The 26,078-nt window shown below is 44.7% G+C and overlaps 1 protein-coding gene across 1 annotated transcript; it reads right to left on the bottom strand.

Moving 5' to 3' along the window:
* Window positions 1–3,731: 3,731 nt before the first annotated feature.
* Window positions 3,732–24,881, bottom strand: CARMIL2 (capping protein regulator and myosin 1 linker 2). Its single transcript, XM_070953209.1, has 9 exons — window positions 24,785–24,881; window positions 23,879–24,159; window positions 14,512–14,615; window positions 12,383–12,788; window positions 10,622–10,741; window positions 10,012–10,048; window positions 8,858–8,929; window positions 6,197–6,547; window positions 3,732–3,847 (listed from the first exon to the last, which is right to left on the bottom strand). Exons 1-9 carry the CDS (start codon window positions 24,879–24,881, stop codon window positions 3,732–3,734), a joined length of 1,584 nt encoding a protein of 527 aa, XP_070809310.1.
* Window positions 24,882–26,078: the final 1,197 nt, after the last annotated feature.

Here is a 26,078-nt window from a genome sequence, read left to right on the forward strand (position 1 = left end):
GTGTGGTTGGTTCATAATTCTTCCTTGTCTCAATCCAAATTCACCGATAGCCGGAAGCAAAAGCTTTTTTTCAGTCTTCCTAAAAGAATGCCTTCAGAGGATGGGATTTCCACGTTGGCTGGGAACCTCTCAACTGAAAGCTGTATAACCTTTCCAGTCCTCTGGGAGAATATCACACAGATTAGCCGAGCACCCACATATTTTTTCCTTCCAGTGTCTTGAAAAAAGGCTAGTGGTGAAAGTACCGAATACTCTACGAAACAGCTGCATAACTATATTTAACGCAGTGTTTTAGTTGCAGGCTATCAGTGTGGAGAAATATGTACTTACCCTTTCGTCTATGTGCTAGTAGTGCTTCGGATGTAAGGAGCCGTTAACAAGTTAAGCGATTCATATTGTAAAAACTAACTATTTCCTAGAGCCTCCTTAAAAGCCAATGGATGGATTGGAGGGTAAGCTGTTTGCTTTAAGGGGAAGGCTGCAAATCCTGATTCGTGAGACAAGACTACGGGCTAAGCGTCTTCACAACGAGTTTGAACAGAAACGCCAAGCTTGGTGTGATGCCCTCACATCTTCCCACGATAGATGAAAAATCGTCTCCATTCCTCCCATCTTCTCTTGCCACAGCAAAGCACTGCTCAATTTTGTAGCAATGTTAAAAGGGAGCTGAGAGGAGAGGCCTGATAACACCAGAATAAACGAAATGGGAACAATGGCAATTTCGAAGACTTAATCGTGGACAGGAGGAACTAGCGACCTCGTTTGGGTTAGCCTGGCTGAAAGCTGCTACGATACTCGGTGTCCCTCCTACCTTCTTCACGCCAAGCCTCTCGTCGGTGCCGGCAAATATTTTGTTCTAGCATGAGAGTATTTTTCCTAGACTAGAAAAGGATGTGGACAGAAGGAAAGAAGACCTTAAGGACAGATATGGTATAGGATAGCAGCGGAGTAAGTTTGTTACGAGAGACATATACCTGGTTTAACTGAGTGCCTTCTTTTAAGCTCTCCTACAAACCACAAGCTAGCCTAGTCTCAAACTTCCAAAACATACAATACAAGGCAAGCAAGTTTAGTGTATGTAGAATAACCCCCCCCCCATCCCGCCTGCTGGTGGTTCTCAGTTTCTGGCACTATAACATTTGTCACATCTGGTACCAACTGTACAACTTCCGCTGGAAAAGACCAGTTTCCTGCAGACTTTGAGATTTTGGCTTTTTCTCACACAAACCGTTAGAATACTGGGCACTTGGATGAGCGTGTACAAGGATGAAAAGATGAAACGGGGCGATCCAGAAAGACGTGCAGGAGATTAGATGCCACTATCCATCACTGGAAATCCCAGTTCTTACAGCCAAGGAGCGATGGGAGGGCCGATCCCTTGTTCATCCTTGTACCAAAGAACTCGCACCCTCACCCGCTCGGCTGTTGCTTCAAACCGTAAGCCTTTACTCTGTCCTCCCTTCAATGGAGCGGCCATCATGCAGAATCATTCAATGCTCGTGTATTGGAGACTTGGAGAGGGGCACAGCAGTTCTTTGGTCTAACGCTGTATTTTGTGCGTTCTTTAGAGTTTGTTCTATAGCTTCGGGCAGCTCTTCTTCTGTTTCTGCTCTTGAGTCGGAGGCAACCACATTCTGTTCTTGGGGAGGGCCTAGAAGAAAGTCGCCGCAAATGGTCAACACAACTGGATTGATTGACAACAGCCCAATTCCCAGAAGCAAGAGGACCCCAAGAAATCAGAATTGAGAGCACTTCTAGTCCCGTGATGGCAAACCTATGGCACGCGTGTGGGCATGCGCACCATCGCTAGCTGCTCTTTTGGCGCACGCATGCGTGCCAGCCAGCTAGTCTTCCTGTGTGCCGGAGCACCGGAAACCCGCTGGCCAGCTGGTCTTCGGGTTTCCAGCGCTCTGGCACGCACATGCACATTCCGGTTTGGGCACTCGGTGCCAAAAAGGTTTGCCATCACTGCTCTAGTCCCTCATGTAAAAGATGTTTTAATGCTCTTCAAACAACATAGGCACTAAATGGAGGTTGGCTGAGCATCGTAAATTCTATGTGATTCTAACCCTAAGCTTTGATTATGAGCCACTGAGGTGCAGTGGTTAGAGTGCAGTACTTCAGGCTACTTCTGCCGACTGCCGGCTGCCAGCAGTTTGGCGGTTCAAATCTCACCAGGCTGAAGGTTGACTCATCCTTCCATCCTTCCGAGGTGGGTAAAATGAGGACCCAGATTGTTTGGGGGCAAGAGGTTGACTCTGTAAACCGCTTAGGACTGTAAAGCACTGTGAAGCAGTATTTAAGTCTAAGTGCTATTGCTATTAACAATGATCAAATTTGTCCTGTCCTTAAACTTTGGAATGAACGCGGGAGATGTTTACAATTCAGAAGATGAGTTTACATCTAGGAGGAGTAAAGTTGGGGTACTTCTCTCTCTCTTACCTAGAGAATCCAAGGGTGCAGACAGTCCAGTCTCCAACAGCAACTTGGGCTTAGTCTTCCATTTCAGAATAGGGGAGCGTTGCAAACAAAGAGGGATTTTTGCATCTGTAAGGAATACAGGCCATGTGTCAACTTGCAAAGCTTTCAAGTTGCCATGAGCAGGAGGGAGGGAGAACTGAAAGAGCTGATTGATTTCCCTAACTGAAGTGCATTCCATACATTCTTCCTGACCGCAATCAGAAGGAGGGTGTTGGATTTCACAGCCAGCCAAAGTGGTTAATTGGAGAATGTGATTTATGACATGGCCAGAGAGGAGGGGAGAGACAGGGTCATAGGGGAACGTAAATCTACGTGGGATTAGTTCTAACTGCATCCGAATATTGCCGAAATGGTGCTCCTAATAAATGACTGCATTTCTTTTGAAGTTCGGCTCATGGCTCATGAATTAATTAGGGCATCTTTCGGAAACTTCACACCATGTTTATAACCAGATCTAGAAAAGACACCTCCCAATCCAGAACAAAAGTGCAACCGGCAGTACTGCACTGTGTATAATATTCAGGATGTAGGGCAGACGGTGATGTAAACCATGCTTCAGCAGAGCTCTTGGTGGCAAGATACCTCATTTTTACCTTCTGGGAAATGGGCTCCTGCTTGGAGTCTACAGCAGCAGCTGCAGATCAGACCCTATAATACTTTGCTGAAGTAGAATTGTGCTGTCGTTTCTTCATAATGGACATAATTTCTGTATTTTTCTAGGTTTATACTTGCGCTGCAAAGCCTTTGTTTCCAGCACGGAACGCTGTTCCCTTCCCACCAAAGGTGGTCCCTATTTTTCTACTTGCATTTTTTTTACATGCTTTCGAACTGCTAGGTTGGCAGAAGCTGGGACAAGTCACGGGAGCTCACCCCGTTAACGCGGCACCAGGGATTCGAACCGCTGAACTGCCGACCTTTCGATCGACAAGCTCAGCATCTTAGCCACTGAGCCAGCGCGTCCCCCTTTTTTTTTTTTTTTGCATGATTACAAGGAAGCATTTGTTGTAGTACAACTTTCAGGCAATATAGACATTTCTTCTTAAACGTTAACAAAATCTGAAATGATTTATAGAAACATTGACTTGGAAAGGGAATTCCATCCCAGATTTTTGGGAATCTGCATTCTTCCCCCTCTGGCTGGGGGATTCTGGGAGTTGAAGTCCACCCATCTTCAAGCTACCAAGGTTGAGAAACACTGAATTTGATAGATAAGAGTTTCTTCCTTGTGGAGAGAAGACGGTTGTCAGTCTTTACTTACGGTGAAGCTCGGCCGCACAAGCCTGGTCCCTGAGCTGCTCTTCATGAACGGACATGGCCCTTCGGTTGACCGCTGGCTTTAGACGAGGTTTGGGTTTGAACTGATTGTCTGAAAAGCGGAAGCCAATAAAATCATGACGATGTTCAGGCAAGCATCAACCCCATTGCAGTTAAATAATTCGGGTGGCTACATTTGCAAAAAAAACTAACGGTATCCAGCAAATTGAGGCAGAGAGGAAGTTCCTGACTTAACAACCACAGTCGAGAGAACAATTTCCCGACTGCCAGGCAGTTAAGTTTGAGTCGCACCCAGTGGTGGGTTGCCCCCGGTTCGGACCGGTTCTATAGAACCGGTAGTAAAACCGACGGGAAGCTCCGCCCACCGAGCCCGACGTCATCAGGAAGCTTCTGTGCATGTGCAGAAGTGCGCACGGCTCCGTTGCGAACCGGTAGTAAAGGTAAGTAGAACCCAGCCCTGCTCACACCCGAATGTACGTATCGTCCTTGACTTAACGATCACAACTTGCTCAGCAAGACAGCGGCTAAAAGTGAGTTTTGCCCAGGGGTGAAATGTAAAATTTGTTACTATCGGTTCTGTGGGCGTGGCTTGGTGGTGGTGGGGGTAATGTGACTGGGTGGGCGTGGCCAACTTTTTTTAAAAAAAAAACTTTTCAAAGCATTTTTTCTAATGCTTTGAAAAGCCTCTGCCGATCAGGCATCTCAGCTGGGATCGTCAGAGACTTTTCAAAGCATTTTTTTTACCACCTCTTCGGCCAAGAGGTTGCAGAAAAAAAATGCCTTGAAAAGCCTCTGATGATCCCAGCTGAGCCGCATGATCATCAGAGGCTTTTTTTTTTCACTTTTAAAAGCATTTTTTCGTCGGAAGAGGTTGTAGAAAAAATGCTTTTAAAAGTAAAAAAAAAAAAAGCCTCTGATGATCGTGCGGCTCAGCTGGGCATGGTGTGTGTGTGTGGGGGGGAGGGGGCAGGGATTTTTGCTACCGGTTCTCCGAACTGCCCACCACCATCACTACCGGATCAGGCGATCCGGTCTGAACCGGGAGCATTTCACCCCTGGTTTTGCCCCGTTTTATGACCTTTCTTGACACAGTGGCTAAGCGAGTGGCTGCCGTTGTTAAGTTAGGAACGTGGTTGTGAAGTGAAACTAGCTTCCCCACGGACTTTGTCACAAAGCCAGAAAAGGTGATCCCATCACTTTGGGACACTGCAACAGTCGTACCTACATGCCAATTGCCAAGCACTCCAGTTATGATCACATGACCATGAGGATGTTGTGAGAGTCATAGGTGCCAAGACAGGTTGTAAGAGCCTTTGCAACTTCAAACAGTCGCTAAATGAATGGTTGTAAGTTGAGGACTACCTGTCAACACCCACACACACTGCTGCAAGTAGCCATAAAGGCATGCTGGTTGCCAAACATTCAAAATGCAGTCCCATGACTATGGTTTGGGGAAGGAGATGCCGGAAGTTCAAAGCCAGGTTGCAAATACAAGTAATCCTCGACTTATACCAGTTCATTCAGCGACTGTTCAAACATACAACGGCACTGAAAAAAAGAGACTTATGACCATTTTTCACACTTAACAACCTTTGTAGCCGCCCCATGATCACGTGATCCAAATTCAGAAGCTTGGCAACCGACTCATATTTATGACGGTTGTAGCGTCCCGGGGTCCTGTGATCCCCATTTTTGCGACCTTTTTGATAAGCAAAATCAAGGGGAAAGCCAGATTCGCTCAACAACCTTGTTACTAAACTGATCGACGTGCAGTGATTTACTCGACAACAGCGGCAACGAAGGTCGCAAAATGGGAAACTCACTTAAGAAACATCTCACCCTTAGCAACAGAAATGTTGGGCTCTATTGTGGTGGTAAGTTAAGGACTACCCCAGGGGTGAAATCCAGCAGGTTCTGACAGGTTCTGGAGAACCGGTAGCGGAAATTTTGAGTAGTTCGGAGAACCGGCAAATACCACTTCTGGCTGGGCCCAGAGTGGGGTGGGAATGGAGATTTTGCAATATCCTTCCCCTGGAGTTGGGTAGGAATGGGGATTTTGCAATATCCTTCCCCCAGGAGTGGGGCGGGAATGGGGATTTTGCAGTATCCTTCCCCTGGAGTTGGGTAGGAATGGGGATTTTGCAATATCCTTCCTCCAGGAGTGGGGTAGGAATGGGGATTTTGCAATATCCTTCCCCCAGAAGTGGGGTGGGAATGGGGATTTTGCAATATCCTTCCCCCAGGAGTGGGGTAGGAATGGGGATTTTGCAGTATCCTTCCCCTGCCATGCCCCCAAGCCATGCCCACAGAACCGATAGTAAAAAAATTCAGATTTCACCACTCAACTACCCGTACCGTTTGGGAGACGGGGAGCTGTCATAAGTTTGGTCGCTAAACAAGCAGTGGTAAGTTGAAAATCAGCAGCCTCCACCTCACCTACCTCCAGCAATCGTGTTCAAGTGAGCGAAGGAATTCTGCAGTTCGACAGACGCCCGTCCTTCACCCGCATTGCTGGTCCTTCTGAGGGGAAGCGGAGCAGCCGTACTTCTCCCAGTCCTGGGCAAACTGCTGCTCCAGCTCTCTCTCCCTTTTGGCTCCCGGGGCCCAGCTGGCTCCTGATTGGCAAAACCTCTTCTTGGCGAAGGGCTGAGTTCTGAACACTTGCCCTTGAATTCGGCGTTCAGCTGCTTCCCGAGAACCTTCCACGAAAGTCGGCCCTCAAGGGATCCACTGCTTGGCTCCGTACTTGCTCGGCCAATGGGATCCACAGATCCCGTGCGTACGGAAGGATCTGCAATAGAACAGCAGGGGTTCTCAAGCTCATAAAAAACCCGGATCGACATTCCCACTTCACCACATACATCTGCTTGAGTTGCCCTACCAGAATAACCTATGCCGGTAGTGGCACACAGAGCCATCTCTCTAGGCCCGCAAGCCCTCGCTCGTTGCTTTTCTGGGTTCCGGCGCACTGGCCAGCTGGTCTTCGCACATACATGCGCGCCAGAAACCGGAAGACCAGGTGGCCAGTGCACATGCACGTCAGTGGTGGGTTGTCCCCGGTTCGTACCAGTTCGCAAGAACCGGTAGTAAAACCGGCGGGAGGCCCCGCCCATCGCCCCGGATGTCATCATCGGCGATCTGCACATGACTCATGCGCAAGTGAAGCGCGTGCGCACACGATCCCATTGCAAACCGGTAGTAAAGGTAAGTAGAACCCACCCCTGATGCACGTGCTGGAAACCGGAAGATCATCTTCCTGGCACGCACATGCACACTGGGCGGCTGCTTTTCCGGTTTCGGGCAAGCACACATGTACATGGCCAGCTGGTCTTCACACATGCATGCACGCCAGAAACCAGAAGATCAGGTGGCTGGTGCACATGTGCGTGCCGGAAACCGGTTTCTGGTCCGCATGCGAGAGTGCATGTAAACGGGCTCCCTTTTCGGCATTCGGTGCTGAACACTGCCCTATAGCATTTCAGACTGTCCAATCTCTTCTTCAAAACCTCCAGTGATGGAGCATTCACAACTTCTAGTGGCAAGTTGTTCCACTGATTAATTGTTTTAACTGTCAGGAAATTTTTCCTTAGTTCTAAATTGCTTCTCTCCTTGATGAGTTTCCACCCATTGCTTCTTGTCCTGCCCTCAGGTGCTTTGGAGAATAGCTTGACTCCTTCTTCTTTGTGGCAGCCCCTGAGATATTGGAACACTGCTATCATGTCTCCCCTGGTCCTTCTTTTCATTAAACTAGAAATACCCAGTTCCTGCAACCGTTCTTTATATGTTTTAGCCACCAATCCCCTAATCATCTTTGTTGCTCTTCTCTGCACTCTTTCCAGAGTTTCAACACCTTTTTTGTATTGTGGTGACCAAGATGAACCAAGATACTAGGATGGTTCCCTATCCATTGCTCCTGTAGTCATGATGTACTTCAGCTTTTATTCATCTCTGAAGCTCCAACCAAAACAGGCAAAGTTGGGGATGGTTGCTGCACATATGGTTATTTATATTCCCATTAAACCACAATATCCATCAAGCCCCAAGCATAACACTTAAAGAATTATAACACTCTCCCCCATCCGCTGGCCTATCCTTGATTTCTGGGTTTTGCACATATGCCTAAACTCAAATGTCAAATGCTTAATCGTTCGGGGAGTGCAGTAAGTTCGGTGGGAACAAATTTAATTAAATTGCTTCATTAAAATTGGCATTTACATTGACCAGTCCGCCTAAATGGCTCACAATCTACTTTGGGATTGTGGGTTTGCAAGGAAGGGTTCATTAGCAAGCAGCTGAAGCCAGAGGCTCCGCAAAGAAGAGAGAATGAAAAAAATTAGGTACCAGGGGACTCCAATGGTCAGTCGTAGGTTGCTTCCTGGTTCTGTCCGGTTCTATGGAACCGGTAGTAAAAGCGGCGGGAGGCTCCGCCCATCTGTCCAGATGTCATCACTGATGATATGTGGATGCGCAGAAGCTTCTGCGCATGTGTTAGGATATGGTTTGAGCCTAACAAGTTGTCCAGGCAATATAAGTGTACTGTAACTTTAATCTGTAAATGTATTATGTGACTTTAAAGTTTTCTTGCTGATTCATGGTAATGCTGAGTCATGCTGTAGTTAGGTAATCACTGGTTGTGAGAGTATTTAAGCAAGTTATTGTAACGTGTTCAGTTGCTGCTATGATATGCTGCCATTGTGTATGAAGATGATGTGATATGCTACCATTGAGAGGAGTTGCTATCTGCTAATCATCGTTTGATGGATCTGCTACCATCGTGGTTTGTGAACCAGAGTGAGTTTGTTATTCTAACCAACTACTGTCTGTTTGGTAAGAAGATATCTGTAACTACTGGACTGATTTAACTGGCAAGGACTTGGAATTTGTTTAAAGACTATGAGACTGTTTTTCTACTATAAAGTAAGCTTTTGATAAACCAGTTTGCATATCTCTTATTCATTGCTCTCAGCAACGTTTCCTTCTGCATTTACTCTGCTGGTTGGTAACACAGCACCAATATCCTTAACAGCGCTCTCGTTGCGAACCGGTAGTAAAGGTAGTTAGAAGCCCACCCCTGGAGATGGTCTCCGTCTCCCAAGCTCACCTGTGGATATGGAGTGTGTTCGTGATTTCAAAGAGCATGGAGGAGACTCTGCAGAACAATCGACGATATCCCCTAAAAAACAAAAATAAAAAAAATCAAACAGTCATAATTCAGGGAGTGGGATGAATCAAGCAGGAGAGAAGAAAATCTTTGGCAATCTATCTGAAAGCCGATCAAAGTATTAGTTGTCTACACCAGGGGTGTCAAACTCAATATAATTGAGGGCCGCATCAGTGTTGGGTTCGACATCCGGGGCTGATCCCTTTAAAGAGCCCTTGGTTAGGTTCCTACAAGCTGGTTATATTGTCTTACCCACAACCCACCTGCAACCCAGCGTCGCTTAAGATCTGGATTCATGTTTAACATTGGGGGAGTTCTAAATTTTTTTACTACCGGTTCTGTGGGCGTGGCTTACTTTGTGGGTGTGGCTTGGAGGTCATGTGACTAGGTGGGCGTGGCTAGCTGGTCAGAGTCATTTCTGGAAGGTCCTCGCACTTACGACCAGTCCTCGCACTTACAACCCGACTCATTTGTTTGCTTTTAACACTGATCAGCTGTAGGGCGGCCCTTTGAAGCCCCGCGGCAAGAGTTTAAACAGTTTTTTTCCCTCTAGTCATCAGCTGGGACTTAGGAGGCAGCAATAGATTGGGGGTGGGACCAAATAAAAGGTAAGAATAACGTGGGGGGCGGGAGGGCAGGGGGGGAGAACCGGTTCGGTGATGTCATATCGTCACCGCTACCGGCTTGGCCAAACCGGACTGAACCGGGAGGAACCCACCACTGCTTAACATGCCTAATACTAAAATCTGGCCTGGGACTTCACGTTGCTTTAACGGGTTTATTCAATACCGATAGCCCTCGATCTACAACCGTTTTATTTAATGACCGTTCAAAAGTTAGAGTGGCACTGGGGGGGGGGAAAGAAAGGTGACTTGTGTTCATCGCAGCTTAAAAACTGAAAATAAAGTTTTGAAAGGTGGGCTTTTCTTGCTAGAAAGTTCACAAGGGGAATCCTGGGTCACTGTGGCTGCCGTTTCAACACATAAAGGAACATCAAGGGCCCCTTCGATGGGTATCGGCTGTTTAAGCTTCCAGTAAAAGCTTGAACTCGAGGTAGTAAACCAAGGGGGAAAAGAGCATCGATCGTTACTCACCGTCAGAACCGGCCTTTTTGATTTCCCCATCTTTGCTCTGCAAAAGAATGCAAAGTAATACTCAGGGGGGATATTTTCTAGAAAACGTTTTACTTGTAAAATAAACTACATCCCAAAACAGGGGAAATAAAGTCCCCACAACTGGGCCTGAAAGTAGAGAAGCTCTCAGATGAAGAAAAGCGAAAACCATATTTTAATTGGACCACGCCAAAGAGATATAAGTGTGGCACTTAAATCAAGTTTCTTTATGGAAGTATTTCTAGCAAGACTACCAGATTCTGGAGCAGCTTTGTTCCCTAGGCCATCCGTCTGGTAAACTCGCAAGATTTGTTTCTCTCGTCGTGTACATGTACACATCCGAACTAGACTGTGTTGTTTCTCTGTGTCACATATGTGGGTATATGCATCATTTTGTATTTATTTATTTTGTCATGTTTATGTAGTGTAGATTGCAGGGGGTGATCCTTTGAGAGCTGTATGCAACGAAAACGCCTCACCCCTCACGGTGGTGCAGGAGGCCGACTAGGCCACATCCACCTTGGCCACGTCCACCCAGCAACCGGGCAAAGAACCCCTTGCTAAAATGTTTGAAGCCCACCCCTGGGCTTACCTGTTTCTTTTTGCCTTCAGAAGACAACACCTTGGTGACCCCAATCCGATGCAGCATGACATGGACACGCTGTTCAAAGGAACTAGGCAGCTCACCATCGCTCTTCTCAAAGGACCGCTTCTGTAGGACAAAACATGGAATGTTAATCATCCTCCCCATGATAAATATTACTTCGATTCGCATATCAGAAGCCGTAGTTACGTCACACCCACTAATATAACTGCCACACTGATTTTTTTAAAAAAAATTTTTCATTTTCAGGGGAGTTCTTTTCTGAAATCATCCCTCTGGGATTCTGCTACAAACACAAGCCAAAGCAGGAATCCTTGGTTCTTTCTGAACCGGGCAGTTCTCTTGAAGACGTTTCGTTACCTAAAGTAGGTAACATCATCAGTGTTAGTGTTAGTGACACTAGTTTGAGTAAGAAACATCTGCAAGAAAACAAGCAAAGCCGGACACAACCAAGGAGCCCTCATTTCAACCCTGAGCTACAAATATTCTCCTTTTTAAGCCAAAGTAGACTAGGTGGCTTCTTTCACAAACCATCATTGCTGCCATCCAGATAACATTCAACTCCGTCCACTTTTGTTCCCCGTTTTGAGACACCAAGAAATGTCATTCTTCTGTCTCTACAGTAAGCATTGTTCGGTAAACGTGGAGCTGCTCTCACCATACCTGCCGTTTCCTAAGACATGACCAGGCAGGGAAGACAATTCCCCCACAATTTCCCTACAGCTCCTCCATAAAATAGACAAATGATCATCTCAGGCTAATTGCCTAAATATTGTTGCATGTCCACATGATCTCCTTCACATACAGCCAGAAGATCAACACCCTCAAAAGGACACATTCCAGTGACTCCCAAGTAACCACCACACAAAACCGTAGACCCAGCGAAGTCCAGTTGGGTTGGTGGGTGAATCTACCAACTTATCATTGACAAGTCCCCTCTGCCAAAAATTTCCCACTTTCCATTGTTTAGAGAAAATGGACTCTTCCTGTACTAAGCAGAGATGATAATTCCAGGGCATCTTCTGAAAGTTCAACCCTGTCCTCCCTGCCTTATTGAATAAGAAGCCTCCTTGAAATGCAGTGAGTTCTTCACCTTGAGTTCCTGTTGTGGCCTGCCAGTGGCCAGCAGAGCTGGTTGGCAGACTCAGACAGTGAGGAGATTGGGGAGGAACATGGGCCAATCCTGAAGTCTGGGGAAGGCTCTGATGAGGGCTCTGCGTCGGAGGCAGAGAGGGGGCCAGAGCCGTCTGACAGTTGTCAGCTGCCTTAGGAGTCAGACATCAGTGGGGCAGAAGAACAGCAAGAGCCTGTTCTCAGTGTGTGCATATGCAGAGCTGCCAGGATAAGGGAACAGCTAAAGAACAAGGGTCGACTCAGGAGTAAAGCCACAGGTGGACAGTGAATGGCCCCTTCCAGAGGGAATAAAAGAGAAGAGAAAGGGGAGGGGAGTTTTCAGGAGACAATTAGTTCGCTTAATTGGCTCGTGACTCTCCGAGACTCCTTGCCCAGTTTTGAAGATATCGGCCTGGCAGCTCTCCAAGCCAGATAAGGTCTGTGACTGTAAATTCTCCCTTGAAAGACTTTGTTGGATGTGAATGAGAAGAATTCACAGTAACTTAATAAAAAGTCTGGGACAAATAGTCTGGTTCATGCTGGGAAGCCTAGGTCAGAACTGTTGCTGTTCCATGGTGGAAGGAAAAAGGAACAAATAACCGCAGAGCTACCGATGACATCCAAGAAGAGACTCACCTTCTCATGCCTGACACCAAGTCCCTCTGTCTCTTCTCCTGACAAGAGTATCAAGGACTGAGATTTCCCTTCTCTGGAGTACTTTGGCCTGGCCCTACGGGCGCTATCTGGGGTCTGGCTTTGCTCCAGGTAGCCTCTGTTCTCCCCAGCCAGCCCTCCTTCCTCAGATTTGCTTAGCGCTTTGGCCGAGTCGCTGGCTTTGCTGGGGGTCCTTAAAATGTCACTGAGCATCAGCTTCCTGCCCCTTGCTGGTGAGGGACTACCCTCTGAGTCTTTCTCGGACTTGGCCCCCCGACTTGACTTTGGCTTCTTGAAGGCAAAGAAGTGTCCGATTTTCTTTTTTAAGGTCCGAGAACCAGAAGATGGTGATGCGACGGCCGTGGGAGAGGTTTCCAAGGAAGTAGGACTGCAGGAAGGAAAGGAAGCATGGAATTACTTGCAATATTATATGGGGTGGGGAGAATGAATCAAGAGGTTACAGGTAGGTCACCCTTGCCAAAAATATGTCCATAAGGTTTTGCAGGTACTATTTGGAAAAAGAACAAGATTGGTACTTATTTATTTATTTATTTATTTATTTATTTATTTATTTATTTATTTATTTATTTAGTTAGTTAGTTAGTTAGTTAGTTAGTTAGTTAGTTAGTTAGTTAGTTGATCATGTACTAGATAACAGATAAGAGTATAAACATGGACATGAACAAGGAATGAGTACAAATAAATGGGGACAGTAGGACAGGGATGGTAGGCACGCTGGTGCGCTTATGCACGCCCCCTTTACGGACCTTTTAGGAATAGGGTGAGGTCCATGGTAGACAGTTTAAGGTTGAATATGATCAACCTGTTTCTGACAGGGATTAGAACATAGAATCTTAGGGTTGGAAGGATCTTGAAGATCTTCTAATTCAACCCTACTTCTCCATTCACAAAGGTCTGGGTGGGGGGTTAGGTAGTAAGGAGACTAGCTTTGCATACATAGCCCCAAAACATAGACTTTTACTACTTATACAGTAGAAGCCAGGCAAACTGCTCTCCTTGTTCCATTATATGGCTTGATACTGTCACTATTGGGGAAACATGTTTTTGAGTTGGACTTAAACTCATTTATGACTACATAGGGATTCTAGGCTGATCAAACTGGTCAGTCCTAGAGGAGATCAACCCTGACTGCTCTTTAGAAGGCCAGATTCTGAAGATGAAACTAAAATACTTTGGCCACCTAATGAGAAGGAAGGACTCCCTGGAGAAGAGCCTAATGCTAGGAAAGTTTGAGGGCAAAAGAAGAAGGGGACGACGGAGAACGAAGTGCCTGGATGGAGTCACCGAAGCAGTCGGCGTGAGCTTCAATGGACTCCAGAGGATGGTAGAGAACAGGAAGGCTCGGAGGAACGTTGTCCATGGGGTCGCGATGGGTCAGATACGACTTTGCAACTAACAACAATAAGGCTGATCTCCCTTTTCACTCCGCCTCTAGTTTCTGCCATCCTTTCTCCTACATCAAAGGACTTCAACAATAACAACATTTATCATCAGCATTATATGCCAACGAGCCTTGTTTTTACCTAATCATGGCTGGCTGGGGAATTCTGGAAGTTGAAGTCCACATCAGTGGTGGGTTTCAAATTTTTTTACTACCAGTTCTGTGGGTGTGACTTGGTGGGCATGGCATGGCTTGGTGGGTGTGGCACGGGAATGATACTGTAAAATCTCCATTCCCACCCCACTCCAGGGGAAGGATACTGTAAAATCTCCATTCCCTCCCCAATCCAGGGGAAGGTTACTGCAAAATCCCCATTTCCTCCTGATCAGCTGGGACTCGGGAGGCAGAGAATCGATGAGGGCTGGGCCAGTCAGAATTTTTAATACTGGTTCTCCGAACTACACAAAATTTCTGCTACCGGTTCTCCAGAACTGGTCAGAACCTGCTGAAACCCACCTCTGGTCCACATGTCTTAAAGTTGCCAAGGTTGGACACCTCTGATCTAAATATTGTTTTGGTTGAAGCTCTTCCTCCGGTTCCTCAAAGTTACCCCTTCTTCCCGTCCCCCATTCTGTGGAAAGTCACCGCCTTTGCCTTAACCCCCCCTTTTATCACTTGTTGGAATTGCCTCAACGGAGTCTTTACTTACAGTAAACATTCGTGGATCACCGTCTTGGTGAAGAATTCGTCTAAGCCTTCATCCAATCTGGCAATGCTTCTGTCTTCTGTATTCTCACGCACAGGCGGCTGGACCTAGAAGAAGAATCACCGTTACCTTTCCTCCATTTAGGGCTCTTGGGATATTTTAGGGAAACAAGATAGAAGATACATGGAATAGCACTTTGCATCACACCAATCTGCGCGCCTCGGGAATGCCCAAAGGATGTAGGAGGGATAACAGAAGAAAATAATGCTAAAGTTTAAACCTTACGTGAGCATTTGACCAAGGACCAAGAAGAGCAGGTACCGTATTTTTCGGAGTATAAGACGCACCTTAGTTTTTGGGGAGGAAAATAAGAAAAAAGCTGATTGGCAGGTGGATTGGCCTCCCGGAATACCCCCAATCAGCTGTTCCCAGAGGTGAATTTTGGCAACAGGTTCCTTGGTTGTGAGCTCTGTGCCTTGCTTTTTTTTTTTTTTTTTTTGCTTTTCTTTCTGCTTCTGAAACTTCTGAAACTCTGTTTCAGAAAAAAACTTTTTTTCCTGCCTCTGAAAGCCTCTGAAACAGAGCTTCAGAAAAAAAAACAAAACCCTCTGAAGCTCTATTTGGAGGCTTTTTTTTCTAAACCTTCATTTCTGATGCTTTTTTCAGCCTCTGAAACCTCCGTTTGAGAAGCTGGGTGGGGCAACATTCGGAGTATAAGACGCACCCAGATTTTCACCCTCTTTTTTTGGGGAAAAAGGTGCGTCTTATACTCCGAAAAATACAGTAAGTGTTGAATGAAATGTGAATGCTATTTGTTTGGTTCCCTAAACTAAATAACATTTTACTTGCATCAATCGTATTGTGTGACTGATGCAGGTAAATTGTTAAATATTGAAACAAGCTGCTAAATTTAAAATAAATAAAAAAAAATTAGTCAAGTGGACTTTGTAGACTTGTTTTTATAAACAGCACACAGCCCCAGGAACTAAACCTAAAGGTCCCCGATTCAGTGGGGTTTTAGCGTGACTATATTATGTGGCACAAATCCAAGCCACGCTAAAACCCTATTAAAATCAATAAGACATAAATTAATTCTGACAATTTGCTGCATTGATTTCAGTAATAATTCAGCATCATTTGGGTCACCATCTACAACCACAAAGGACACAGCACTACGTGATTGAAAGAGACAGGTCTCCGTATCAACATCGCCTAGTCCAGATATTGAGAAGGTGTTCATAATATGGTCACTCCATAAAAATTGGCCTCATTTTGTCCCATACAGGCACTCCTTGAGTTACAACCACAACTTACCATTTATTGCTAAGTAAGGAGGTAATTGAATTGCGCTCAGTTGTATGACCTATCCCTCCCCCATGTTGTTAAGCAAAACATGGTGTCATTCAGTGAATTTGACTTCCCCCCATTGACTTTGCTTGTCCTAAACTGGGTGTCAGCAACCTGCGGCTCTGGAGCCACATGTAGCTCTTTGGGCCCTCTGCTGCGGCTCCCTGTCAGGTGATCCCACCACTGACTGGCCCAGCCTCTCACCCTCCCAGTCACTCCTCGCCTGGCCTGAGAAAGTAAGGGTGACAGCGGGGGATGGAGAAGTGGCCAGGGCAAAGACAGAGAGATAGAGAGAGAGAGGGAGAGAGAGACATAGAGAGATAGAGAGAGAGAGGGAGAGAGAGACATAGAGAGATACAGAGAGAGAGGGAGAGAGAGACATAGAGAGATACAGAGAGAGAGGGAGAGAGAGACATAGAGAGATACAGAGAGAGAGGGAGAGAGAGACATAGAGAGATACAGAGAGAGAGGGGAAGAGAGACATAGAGAGATACAGAGAGAGAGGGAGAGAGAGACATAGAGAGATAGAGAGAGAGAGGGAGAGAGAGACATAGAGAGATACAGAGAGAGAGGGAGAGAGAGACATAGAGAGATACAGAGAGAGAGGGAGAGAGAGACATAGAGAGATACAGAGAGAGAGGGAGAGAGAGACATAGAGAGATACAGAGAGAGAGGGGAAGAGAGACATAGAGAGATACAGAGAGAGAGGGAGAGAGAGACATAGAGAGATACAGAGAGAGAGAGAGAGAGACATAGAGAGATACAGAGAGAGAGGGGAAGAGAGAGGGAGAAGGGGGAGGGGGGAGAGAGAGAGAGAGATATGTCAAAACGGTTTTGTGGTTCCCAGTGTTTTTTAACAACTGGTTCTCTGCCCTAATGACTGGCTGGGTAGGTGTGGCTAGGGGATTCATGTGACTGGTGGAAGTGAGTGATGTCAAGTTGGCCACGCCCACCCAGCTTTTGTAGCTCCCGGTGTTTTCTTTTCTGTGGGAAATGGCTCTTTGAGTGTTTAAGGTTGCAGACCCCTGTCCTAAGCAAAGACTGGAAGGCCAGAGGGCAATCACGTGATCTGAGAGCACTGCAACTACCATGCTGATTGCCAGATACCCGAATTTTAATCACATGACCATGGGGATGCTGCACAAGTGGGTCATAAGTGAGAGAACCAGTCTTAAATCGCTTTTTTTCATGTCATCATAACTTCAAATGGTTGCTAAATGAGTAGTCATTGCTTGAGGACTAACCATACATGCAAAGGCAGACTTCAGTGATTTTGGCAATTCTGTTCTCTGTAAGTTGAAGCAGGACAACACTGTCTTGTCTTACAGATAAGCAAAGGAGGCAATATAATTTATTACAAAGCCGCAGATCATGCACTAAGTCGTAGAATTAAGCCCTTTAAATTAACACCTGGTATTCACTGAAATCTGAGAATTACAAAGGTTTTCCCCAAGAAAATCTGAGTTAATCCTTGTTGTATTTAACCCATTAAGTAGTAGAGCAGAGGTGGCTACGATTAGCATGCCAAAACAGCAACTTCTTCTGCATGTAAATATATCTACTTCTAAATTCTTCGGTTAATGTACTGTGATGTACTTTAGTAAGTAAGAAATTCAGAGGCTCTCTCTTTAACACATATTCCGGAGTAGGAGATGATGATTTAGAACCTGCTGGATTTCACCACTGCTTCTAGTTCTATGTTAACACCAGTACTTGAACTCTCTCATTTCATCTCTCGCTCTCTCGCTCTCTCTCACACACACACACTTCAGATCATGTTCTATCATTGTTCCCTTCCATGGATATCTGTAGAGGATGTTCTGAGCTTTATAACTTCTCTGGCAACCCAGATTGCCTCTAATTAAAAAAAAAAAAATCAGCACACACAGGAGGCGTTGGCTATTTTCCCAAGTTTAATGCCAATTTGAGCCTCCCTGAAATTACACCACAGACTGTCGTTCACCCTTGTGAATTAAAGGAGTATCTACACAGATTTGTCAACCGACTGAAAAAAAAGAAAACCACCCAAAAAAAAAACCCTGAAGGAGGCTGTCATATTCCCCGAGAGCTTTTTTTTTTAACTGGAAATTTTAGGGAAATCAAATTTTAATTCTGCATATGTTTGAGGCACCCGTAGATGTATGGCGACAGTGGAGAGTTTTAACAAGTTTGACACCTCCGTGAAATTGGAGCTCTTGTGAATTAGAAGAGTAGGGAAGACTGGCGCTCCTTCTTCTGAACTTACTCGTCTCAGGAGGAACTTAAGGGCTTCTCAACATCAGCTCTCCTTCTGAATCATTCTAAAGACGCAACCCTTTGCTTGGGTCATACGTGATGCCATCAGCCAAGGTGGACTAGAAGCACCATATAACCTTGAGTTGACATTGGCTGCGCTGATTTCATACCGTGATGGTTTATATGCAGAGATCCGCGATTCGGTTCCAATGAGAAAAACCAGATCAAAGGAAAAGATACTTGATTGAGCCTCCCAACAGCCCAGTGGTAGAGAATGGCAGGCTACATGAATTTAAGTCTGCTTCAGTATAAGTCAGATTCCCATGATTATAAGTTGCTTATAGTAAGTTAGCTGGCACTATTTAGATGCAAGGCTACCAATAAAGGAAATATTTGTAGCTCAGGGTTGAAATGAGGGGTCGTCCTTGGTGGTCTCCGAGCTTGCTTGTTTTCTTACAGGTGTTTCATTACCCTAACTAGGTAATATCATCAGACTAGCACTGATAATGTTACCTAGTTAGGGTCTGCAAGGAAACAAGCAAGCTCAGAGAGCACCAAGGACCCCTCAGATCTAAGGCTAATTTATCCAGGACACAGGGACAAATCTGGATAATTTGTTCAAGAGTCCAACTCTCAGATATGAATGTCTGATACAAGCATTTTGAGGTAGCAGCTTAGAATTTATTTACTTACTTACTTACTTACTTACTTACTTACTTACTTACTTACTTACTTACTTACTGGTTCGATTTATATGCCACCCTTCTCCAGAGACTCAGGGCAGCTTACAATGTGTTAAGCAATAGCCTTCATACTTTTGTATATACCTGCTTAGTAGGGCTTTCGCCCCCCCCCTCCAAGCGGTGTTATTTTTTATACAAAGTCAGCTTATTGCCCCCACAATCCGGGTCCTCATTTTACCTACCTCGGAAGGATGGAAGGCTGAGTCAACCTTGAGCTTGGTGAGATTTGAACTTGCAGTAATTGCAGGCAGCTGGTGTTACTTAACAGCACTTTAGTCTGCTGCGCCACCAAGGCTCCTTGGTGCCTGTATATTTAGGTACACTTGTTTTTAAATATCTATCTCTCAATCAATCATTTCTCTCTCTCCTGTCCGTCTGTCCGTCCATCCATGCATCCATGCATTATCTATCTATCTATCTATCTATCTATCTATCTATCTATCTATCTATCTATCATCGCTATCTGCCTGCCTGCCTGCCTCTCTCTCTCTCTCTCTCTGCCTATCTATCTATCTATCTATCTATCTATCTATCTATCTATCTATCTATCTATCATCGCTATCTGCCTGCCTGCCTGCCTGCCTGCCTCTCTCTCTCTCTCTCTCTCTCTCTCTCTCTCTCTCTCTCTCTCTCTCCTCCCTATCTATCTATCTATCTATCTATCTATCTATCTATCTATCTTTCTATTTATTTATCTATCTATCCACACACACACACAAATGAAACCACATGAAAAGGCCCTTAGGTTCACCAACTACATGTAGTGATAAAGGAAAGTGAACATATTTGGACAGAAATGTGGACACTTCAGCATTCAGATATGTCCACCTACCTATCGTGTTTAGTGACCTACAAGATACTTATTTTGCTGGAAAGTTTATATTTCATTTCTAATGGGTCACCATGAATGACTGATTGAGATAATTTCTTCAATTGTTTCATTACAATACGGGTGACTCCCGTTAAATAATTAAATTCTTCCTCCACTTTAGTCCATTCCAATGGATACAAAAAGACAAATGAATAATAAGTTTGATCTCCAAGCCTTAAACCAGCATGCATCTTGAAATGTTACTTCTCAGAAGAAACGATCATGATTGGTGGTTGCTTGTGCATTGGCATGGAACTTGGTTCCCTTAATAAAATGGGATGAGGTACACAATTTTTTCCCCTCTGCCTCAACTCCTATTAATTATTAGACATGACTCAGTTGTTCCTTTCCTTTGTTCCACTGGTTTTCTGATGTAGAAGCCAAGTTATGAGATCAGGGGTGCTCACCAAACTACAATAAATCAGGTTTGCAAAGTGCAACAGCCTCCGAGTGATTCCCACTTTTAGCATAGATAATTTGCACAAACAACGTTCTATGGATGGATCAGACTCATTTAATGTTGATTCAGGGAACATTATAGGGAACTACAGGATCCGATTTATTGTAGACCTCTCTTTCTTGCCTCCCTTGATAATCTTAGACACTATCCTTGCGTCTCCTCTTAGTAGATATTCATGAGTATATGACCAAAGAGGAATTATCTGGGCCAACGAAAGATGGATAACCAGTGTTGCCCTTGGGAATATCATTGACCAGTTCTTACAACTGAAACCTGGAACTTCTCTATACCTGCTTTGGCTACTATGGCTAATGGATGACTATCAATTTATCATGCATAATATAATTTGACAAAGAAACCATCCACAATAGAATTTAGTCACCCTAAGAGAGACTATCAACAAGCTGCCTTCCATTAAGTTAGATCCAACCAGGCTGATATTCACGTCCATCTAAAAATAACAAGAATGGAATTAGAACTTGCTAAACGAGAAGGACGCACTCAACAATGAATTATCGCTCCTTCCTATAAAACGCTTACTCTACAAGAATGCAGCCCACCCTTAAACAACTGTGTTGCTAAGAAGCTGCTTGCAAACTCCATACAGTACGTTAAAAGGATAAGTTGTAAGCAACGATACACCAAATAGGTTCAGATTATAATATTAAACATTGATCTGAACCTGTGGCAATGCTACAAATGCTCTATTAACAAGGGTGGAGATTACCCCAACATTCCTCTGGAATCAGCTGCCCCCAGAGATAAGGAGAATCCAAGACCTCAGTGCCTTCCACCGTGCCCTTAAAACTTACTTTTTTCAGCAAACTGGGCTGGCTTAATATATTTTTTAAATATTTTTAATTGGTTTGTTATTTTAAATTGGGGTCAAATTAATATATATCTTTTTAATTGTTTTTAATGTTTGTATTGTATGTTTTTTATCTGGCTGTACACCGCCCTGAGTCCCTCGGGAGAAGGTGCGGTATATAAATTTGAAATAAAATAAAAATAAAATAAAATTCATATATTCCTGTATTGGATGAGCAGTGAACTTGAACTGAAAGCAACTTTTGCTGGCCACCAGCTTTCAGAGTCTGTTGAATGGCGCAGAATAATTTGCCAAGTATAAGCGTGTCTTCACTTATTTGTATACATATACTGTACGTCTGTCCAATGCCAAACACACACAGGAGATAACATTAAACCTGCATCTTGAGTTCCAGTTAGCGGACGTGGGATTTTAATTGGGGAATCTTGGAGTTCTGGTGAACAGCTGAGTAGATCCTGAAGTCTGAAAGCTGATCATCACTTTGCTTAATTGAAACCAGGTGGAAAATAATACGGTAAGTGCATTTTGCACACATATGCAGTCCAAACACAAGGACTACATCCCACCCAAGTCCATTCTCCAAAAAAATCAGAAGTTGCTTATACTGGAGTTTGTCAACAGTTGGGATGAAACTCTTGAGACATGACTAGATATGACATCTACACAGCAGATCCAAGGTAGTTGCATGATTGCTTAGACATAATTAAGGTCAACTAATATCAAGCAGATAACTTAATACAGGTTCAGACGAGTCTTTTTAAAAAAAAAAATTGCAGAAGGGATTCTTTTTTTCTTTAAATCAGAGATCTGGTAATATTAGGGATACCAACTAAAAAGATGCTGTTGAAGTTGTCTGTCATTTAGTGGGCATTGTTGTTAAATTTGGAGTAATGTATGTTGGGGAGGCAGTGAAATTTTAAAGTAAAACAACACGCTAAGTCATAACAACATGCTTTAACATACTGTTTCTATTTTGCTTCCTACTATATTAGAAATAGTTCAGAAATTCTGCTATAAATCCTTGGTAAGATGATTTGGTAAGGGTTGCTTACTCCCACCCTCATAAGTGTGGGTGGGATTGCAAATATCATGTTATTAATTAAGTAATTAACTGGATTTATATGCCCACCCAGTCATAGGCCCACTGAGATAAAAGCTAACCTGAAAAATGCAAATCAGAGGCATAAAGAAGGTTAACAAAAAAAATCCTAGCGCAAAAATAACAACACTCATCCTCAGCATTATTGCTTATATTTTGAAGGTATCCTTTGGGGTATTTAAAAGAGCTTTACGGAGCTCTGGATGCTAATTTTCTTGTATTTCAGGAGTGTGGTAGGTTGTTGAATATTTCAACGCATTTGCATCTTAATGGAGTTTTTTTAAAAAAAGTGTTACTCTGAAAAGTGCTGAAAAACTGGAGCACTGGAAGAAAAATGAGCCTAGGATTTGTAATACACCCCTTTCTGTTCACCTTCCGGGATGGATCTTACAAGAGGCCTTGAGATATTGATGCCAGGGGAGAGGTATCCATTGTAGAGGAAAAAGGAAAAATAAACCATGCATTTTGGTGTCTTCCACCTTCATTTCCCACAGTCATTTTTTATTTTTTTTAATGGATGCCCCTTCGAATCCAGGATGATCCTCAGTGCCTGAGCTCCAAAGTTCAACTCATATTCTGCAGATTCCTAGTGGTAATCAATAATTATGCCCTAATTGGATAATTAATAAGCTCTTTCCTTCTGTCTCCCCCTTCTTCTCCCTAGCGCTGGTCACTTTGCAACTGGATTGAGATTTTATTAAACGACATGGTCAGAAAGGGTTTAGAGCCTTCCCTTCAAGGCCACAGTGTCTAATTAGCAACAACAACAACAATAATAATGATGATGCCATATCAAGTCCCACCTTATTTACTCTGGAGGGATTTTATTATCAGAATCCATATTACATGTTTTATTTCTCTCCTGTATACACTCCATCACATCCTATGTAAACACTGGATTTTCCACCCTACCTCTCAGTTCTACGGTTTGCCTGCACCAAGAACTTATTTCCCCACCACAAGCAAGGGCTTTATTTTCCATCAACGGGTCCCTTTTCTGACAAAAGGACACCCAGATCAGATGCTGATCTCATCTCCCTTCACCTGAGAAACCAAATCCAGTCCACTGGCCCCAAAGGTTTTGAACAGGAAAGACCTGACCTTCCCCAGTTCACAGATAAAGCGGATATAAATAGCAGCACACCGTTTATTATTATTATTATTATTATTATTATTATTATTATTATTATTATTTAAAATAAATAAATAAAGAAGAACAATCATCAGGCAGAGCGCAGTTAAGATAGATCATGTACGATAACGCAGGAAGCAGCTTTCCAGGAAGAACACAAGCAAATGAGAGGCTTGTTCTTCCATAAATGGGAGCAGGATTTTCATAAACACACGACAAGGAAGTCAGTACATGCATGTCAATGGGCTGGGATACTCGCCCCCCCCTCCTCCTTCCCAATGCCTGCAGTTGTTGCAGATTAGGAATCCGCCACGATTCCCCATCCCTAGTAAATAAACACAAGCAGCCAAGATGCCAGCTACCCTGCCTCCCTCCGATATTAACTCGCTTGTCCTCTGCGCAGAGATGACCAGTGGCCCAGCTGAACAGGCGCATAATCGAAGATCTGCTGCCCCGGTTCCTTCTCCTTTTCCAGGGTTGCCACTGTGCCTGCTGCAATAAGCACCTGGCTGATGATCTGCTCACCTCACCCGCTGGAGAGCATGCACCACCCCACACGTAAATAAAAATACAGCCCTCTTCCCCCCCCGACACAACACCCAACACCCCCCCCCAGCAACCCCCCCCAGCCCCCCCGGATAGGAAAGCTCTTACATTCGACTTGCTGGGAGGTTGCCTGTTCCTTCGGTTCGGCCTGGGCCTGTCTCGGGTGTAATGCTCCAATTTCTCCCCCGCAGTCGGCAGGTCCATAAGGGATGCTGCGGATGCAGGTTCTGTGCAAGGCGGCAGCGGCAGCAGCAGCCCGCTCCCAGGCTCAGCATCCTTTGTGGAAGCAGGGCGTGACTTCGCGGAGGCACGGCTGAGTGACAGCTCAGGCTGGGGACTCCCAATCTTGTTATCTTCGGCTCCTACCTTCAGTGCCAGTTCTGACAGACCTGGAAGAGGGAAGAGGAAGGGGAGGCAGACAGGCAGGCAGGGAAGGAGGGAGGGAGGGAGGGGGAGGAAAAAAGAGGTGAAGGGGGGGCGTTGGTGGAGAGTTGCCAGGCAGACAGCAGACTGCCCCTCTCTGCCGCACAGCAACATCTCTTGTCACCTGAAGGCTTGTTACAGAGCAGGCGACTAAACTGACAAGGCGTGTTTAGCCACCAGGCTCTGGAGGAAGGGAATGGACAGGAGAAGCTTGCCTTGCCCCAGTAAGGAGGAAGAAGCAAGTCCAGAGAGAAACTCAAGTCTCTGAGGTCCAAGCCAGAAGGATTCAGCTCTTAGAACATGTATACATGCACAAGAGAGACAAATCGATGGCTGTTTCCTCCTTTTCTCATCTCTCTCTTGCCAAGATCCCTCTTGGGAAATAAACTAGAGAAAAGGGGTTGGCATTCTCTAAAAGCAGCTCTTCCCTTGACCCTTGATGAGGAAGGGACCAGCCTGGGTTCTCCGCTTCACGCAGAGTCAGAGAGATAAGAGTTGAGAAGTAGACTTCCACGCAGGCCAAGCAATATTGAAGCGCATCTTCAGATGGGTCCAGAAATTAAACCATTTTGTGAATGAAAGAAAATATACACGTCCTAGGATAATGTTGCAGGATGCCATCTGGGTCGGTCACCCAGGACCAAAAGGGTTTATATTTCCAAGCTTCCGGGGTTGTGCTGGAGGCCATCAACAGAGAACTTCTCTCTCTCCAGAACATGCACCTAAACCACTTTGAGTATGGATCCTAAACCACTTTGCCCCAAAGCCAGGGGGAAAAAAAATGATTGTGCTTAAGTCCTACTGAGGTCAAAAGAATCAATCTGGTTCAATTAGATTAGATTAGATTAGATTAGATTAGATTAGATTAGATTAGATTAGATTAGATTAGATTAGATTAGATTAAACAGAGTTGGAAGGGACCTTGTAGGTCATCTAGTCCAACCTCCTCGCCCAAGTAGGAGACCCTACACCATTTCTGACAAATGGCAGTCCAGTGTCTTCTTGAAAGCTTCCAGTGATGAAGCTCCCACAACTTCTGAGGGCAACTTCTGTTCCATTGATGGATGCTTCTCACTGTCAGAGAAATTTCTCCTTATTTCCAGGTTGAATCTCTCCTTGTTCAGTTTATTTATTTGTTCAACTTGTATGCCGCCTTTCTCCGAAGACTCAAGACTCAAGTTTCCATCCATTATTCCTTGTCTGGCCTTCAGGTGCTTTGGAAAATAGCTTGGCCCCTTCCTTTTTGTGGCAGCCCCTGAGATATTGGAACACTGCTATCATGTGTCCCCTGGTCCTTCTCTACACTAGACTAACCATGCCCAGTTCGTGCAACTGTCCTTCATATGTTTTGGCCTCCAGTCCCCTAATCCTCTTGGTTGCTCTTCTCTGCACTCTTTCTAGAGTCTCAACGTATTTTTTATAGTGTGGTTATTATTTAGATCCCATGAATTTAAATCAGCATGATTAATTTTCTTTGGCTTTCAGAGTTTATGGGTTTTGTCCAATTTGTATGTTTCAGGTTTGCTGAAATAACTTCCTAACAAATACAACAATATTTTGGTGGCTGGTGGTCAGAATTTCTTTCGAGCAGTTAAGAGCGAGAGATGGCAGGACAACCATATAGAGTTGATGGGATTATGTTGTTCCCAGGATATTGCTCATGTTCCTTTTTTTGCAGGAAACTTTTGCAAGCTTGTTTTTTAAAACACCCTTTTCCATTAAAGATGTGCCATTGATTTTTGGCAATTCCAGCATGGAAAATAATGGACAGACCTGAATGCGATGTCAAGGTTTAGGTTTCCTGCTCCACTCAAATAGAACAAGTCTTACCATTTAAACTAGGTGTTGGCAGAAGACTCAGAGAGCAAGTGTGTCTCCATTGGGC

This window comes from Pituophis catenifer, unplaced genomic scaffold (assembly GCF_029215685.1).
Source record: "Pituophis catenifer annectens isolate HBS135680 unplaced genomic scaffold, rPitCat1.0.hap2 SCAF_13, whole genome shotgun sequence".
NCBI classification, from domain to species: Eukaryota; Metazoa; Chordata; class Lepidosauria; order Squamata; family Colubridae; genus Pituophis; species Pituophis catenifer.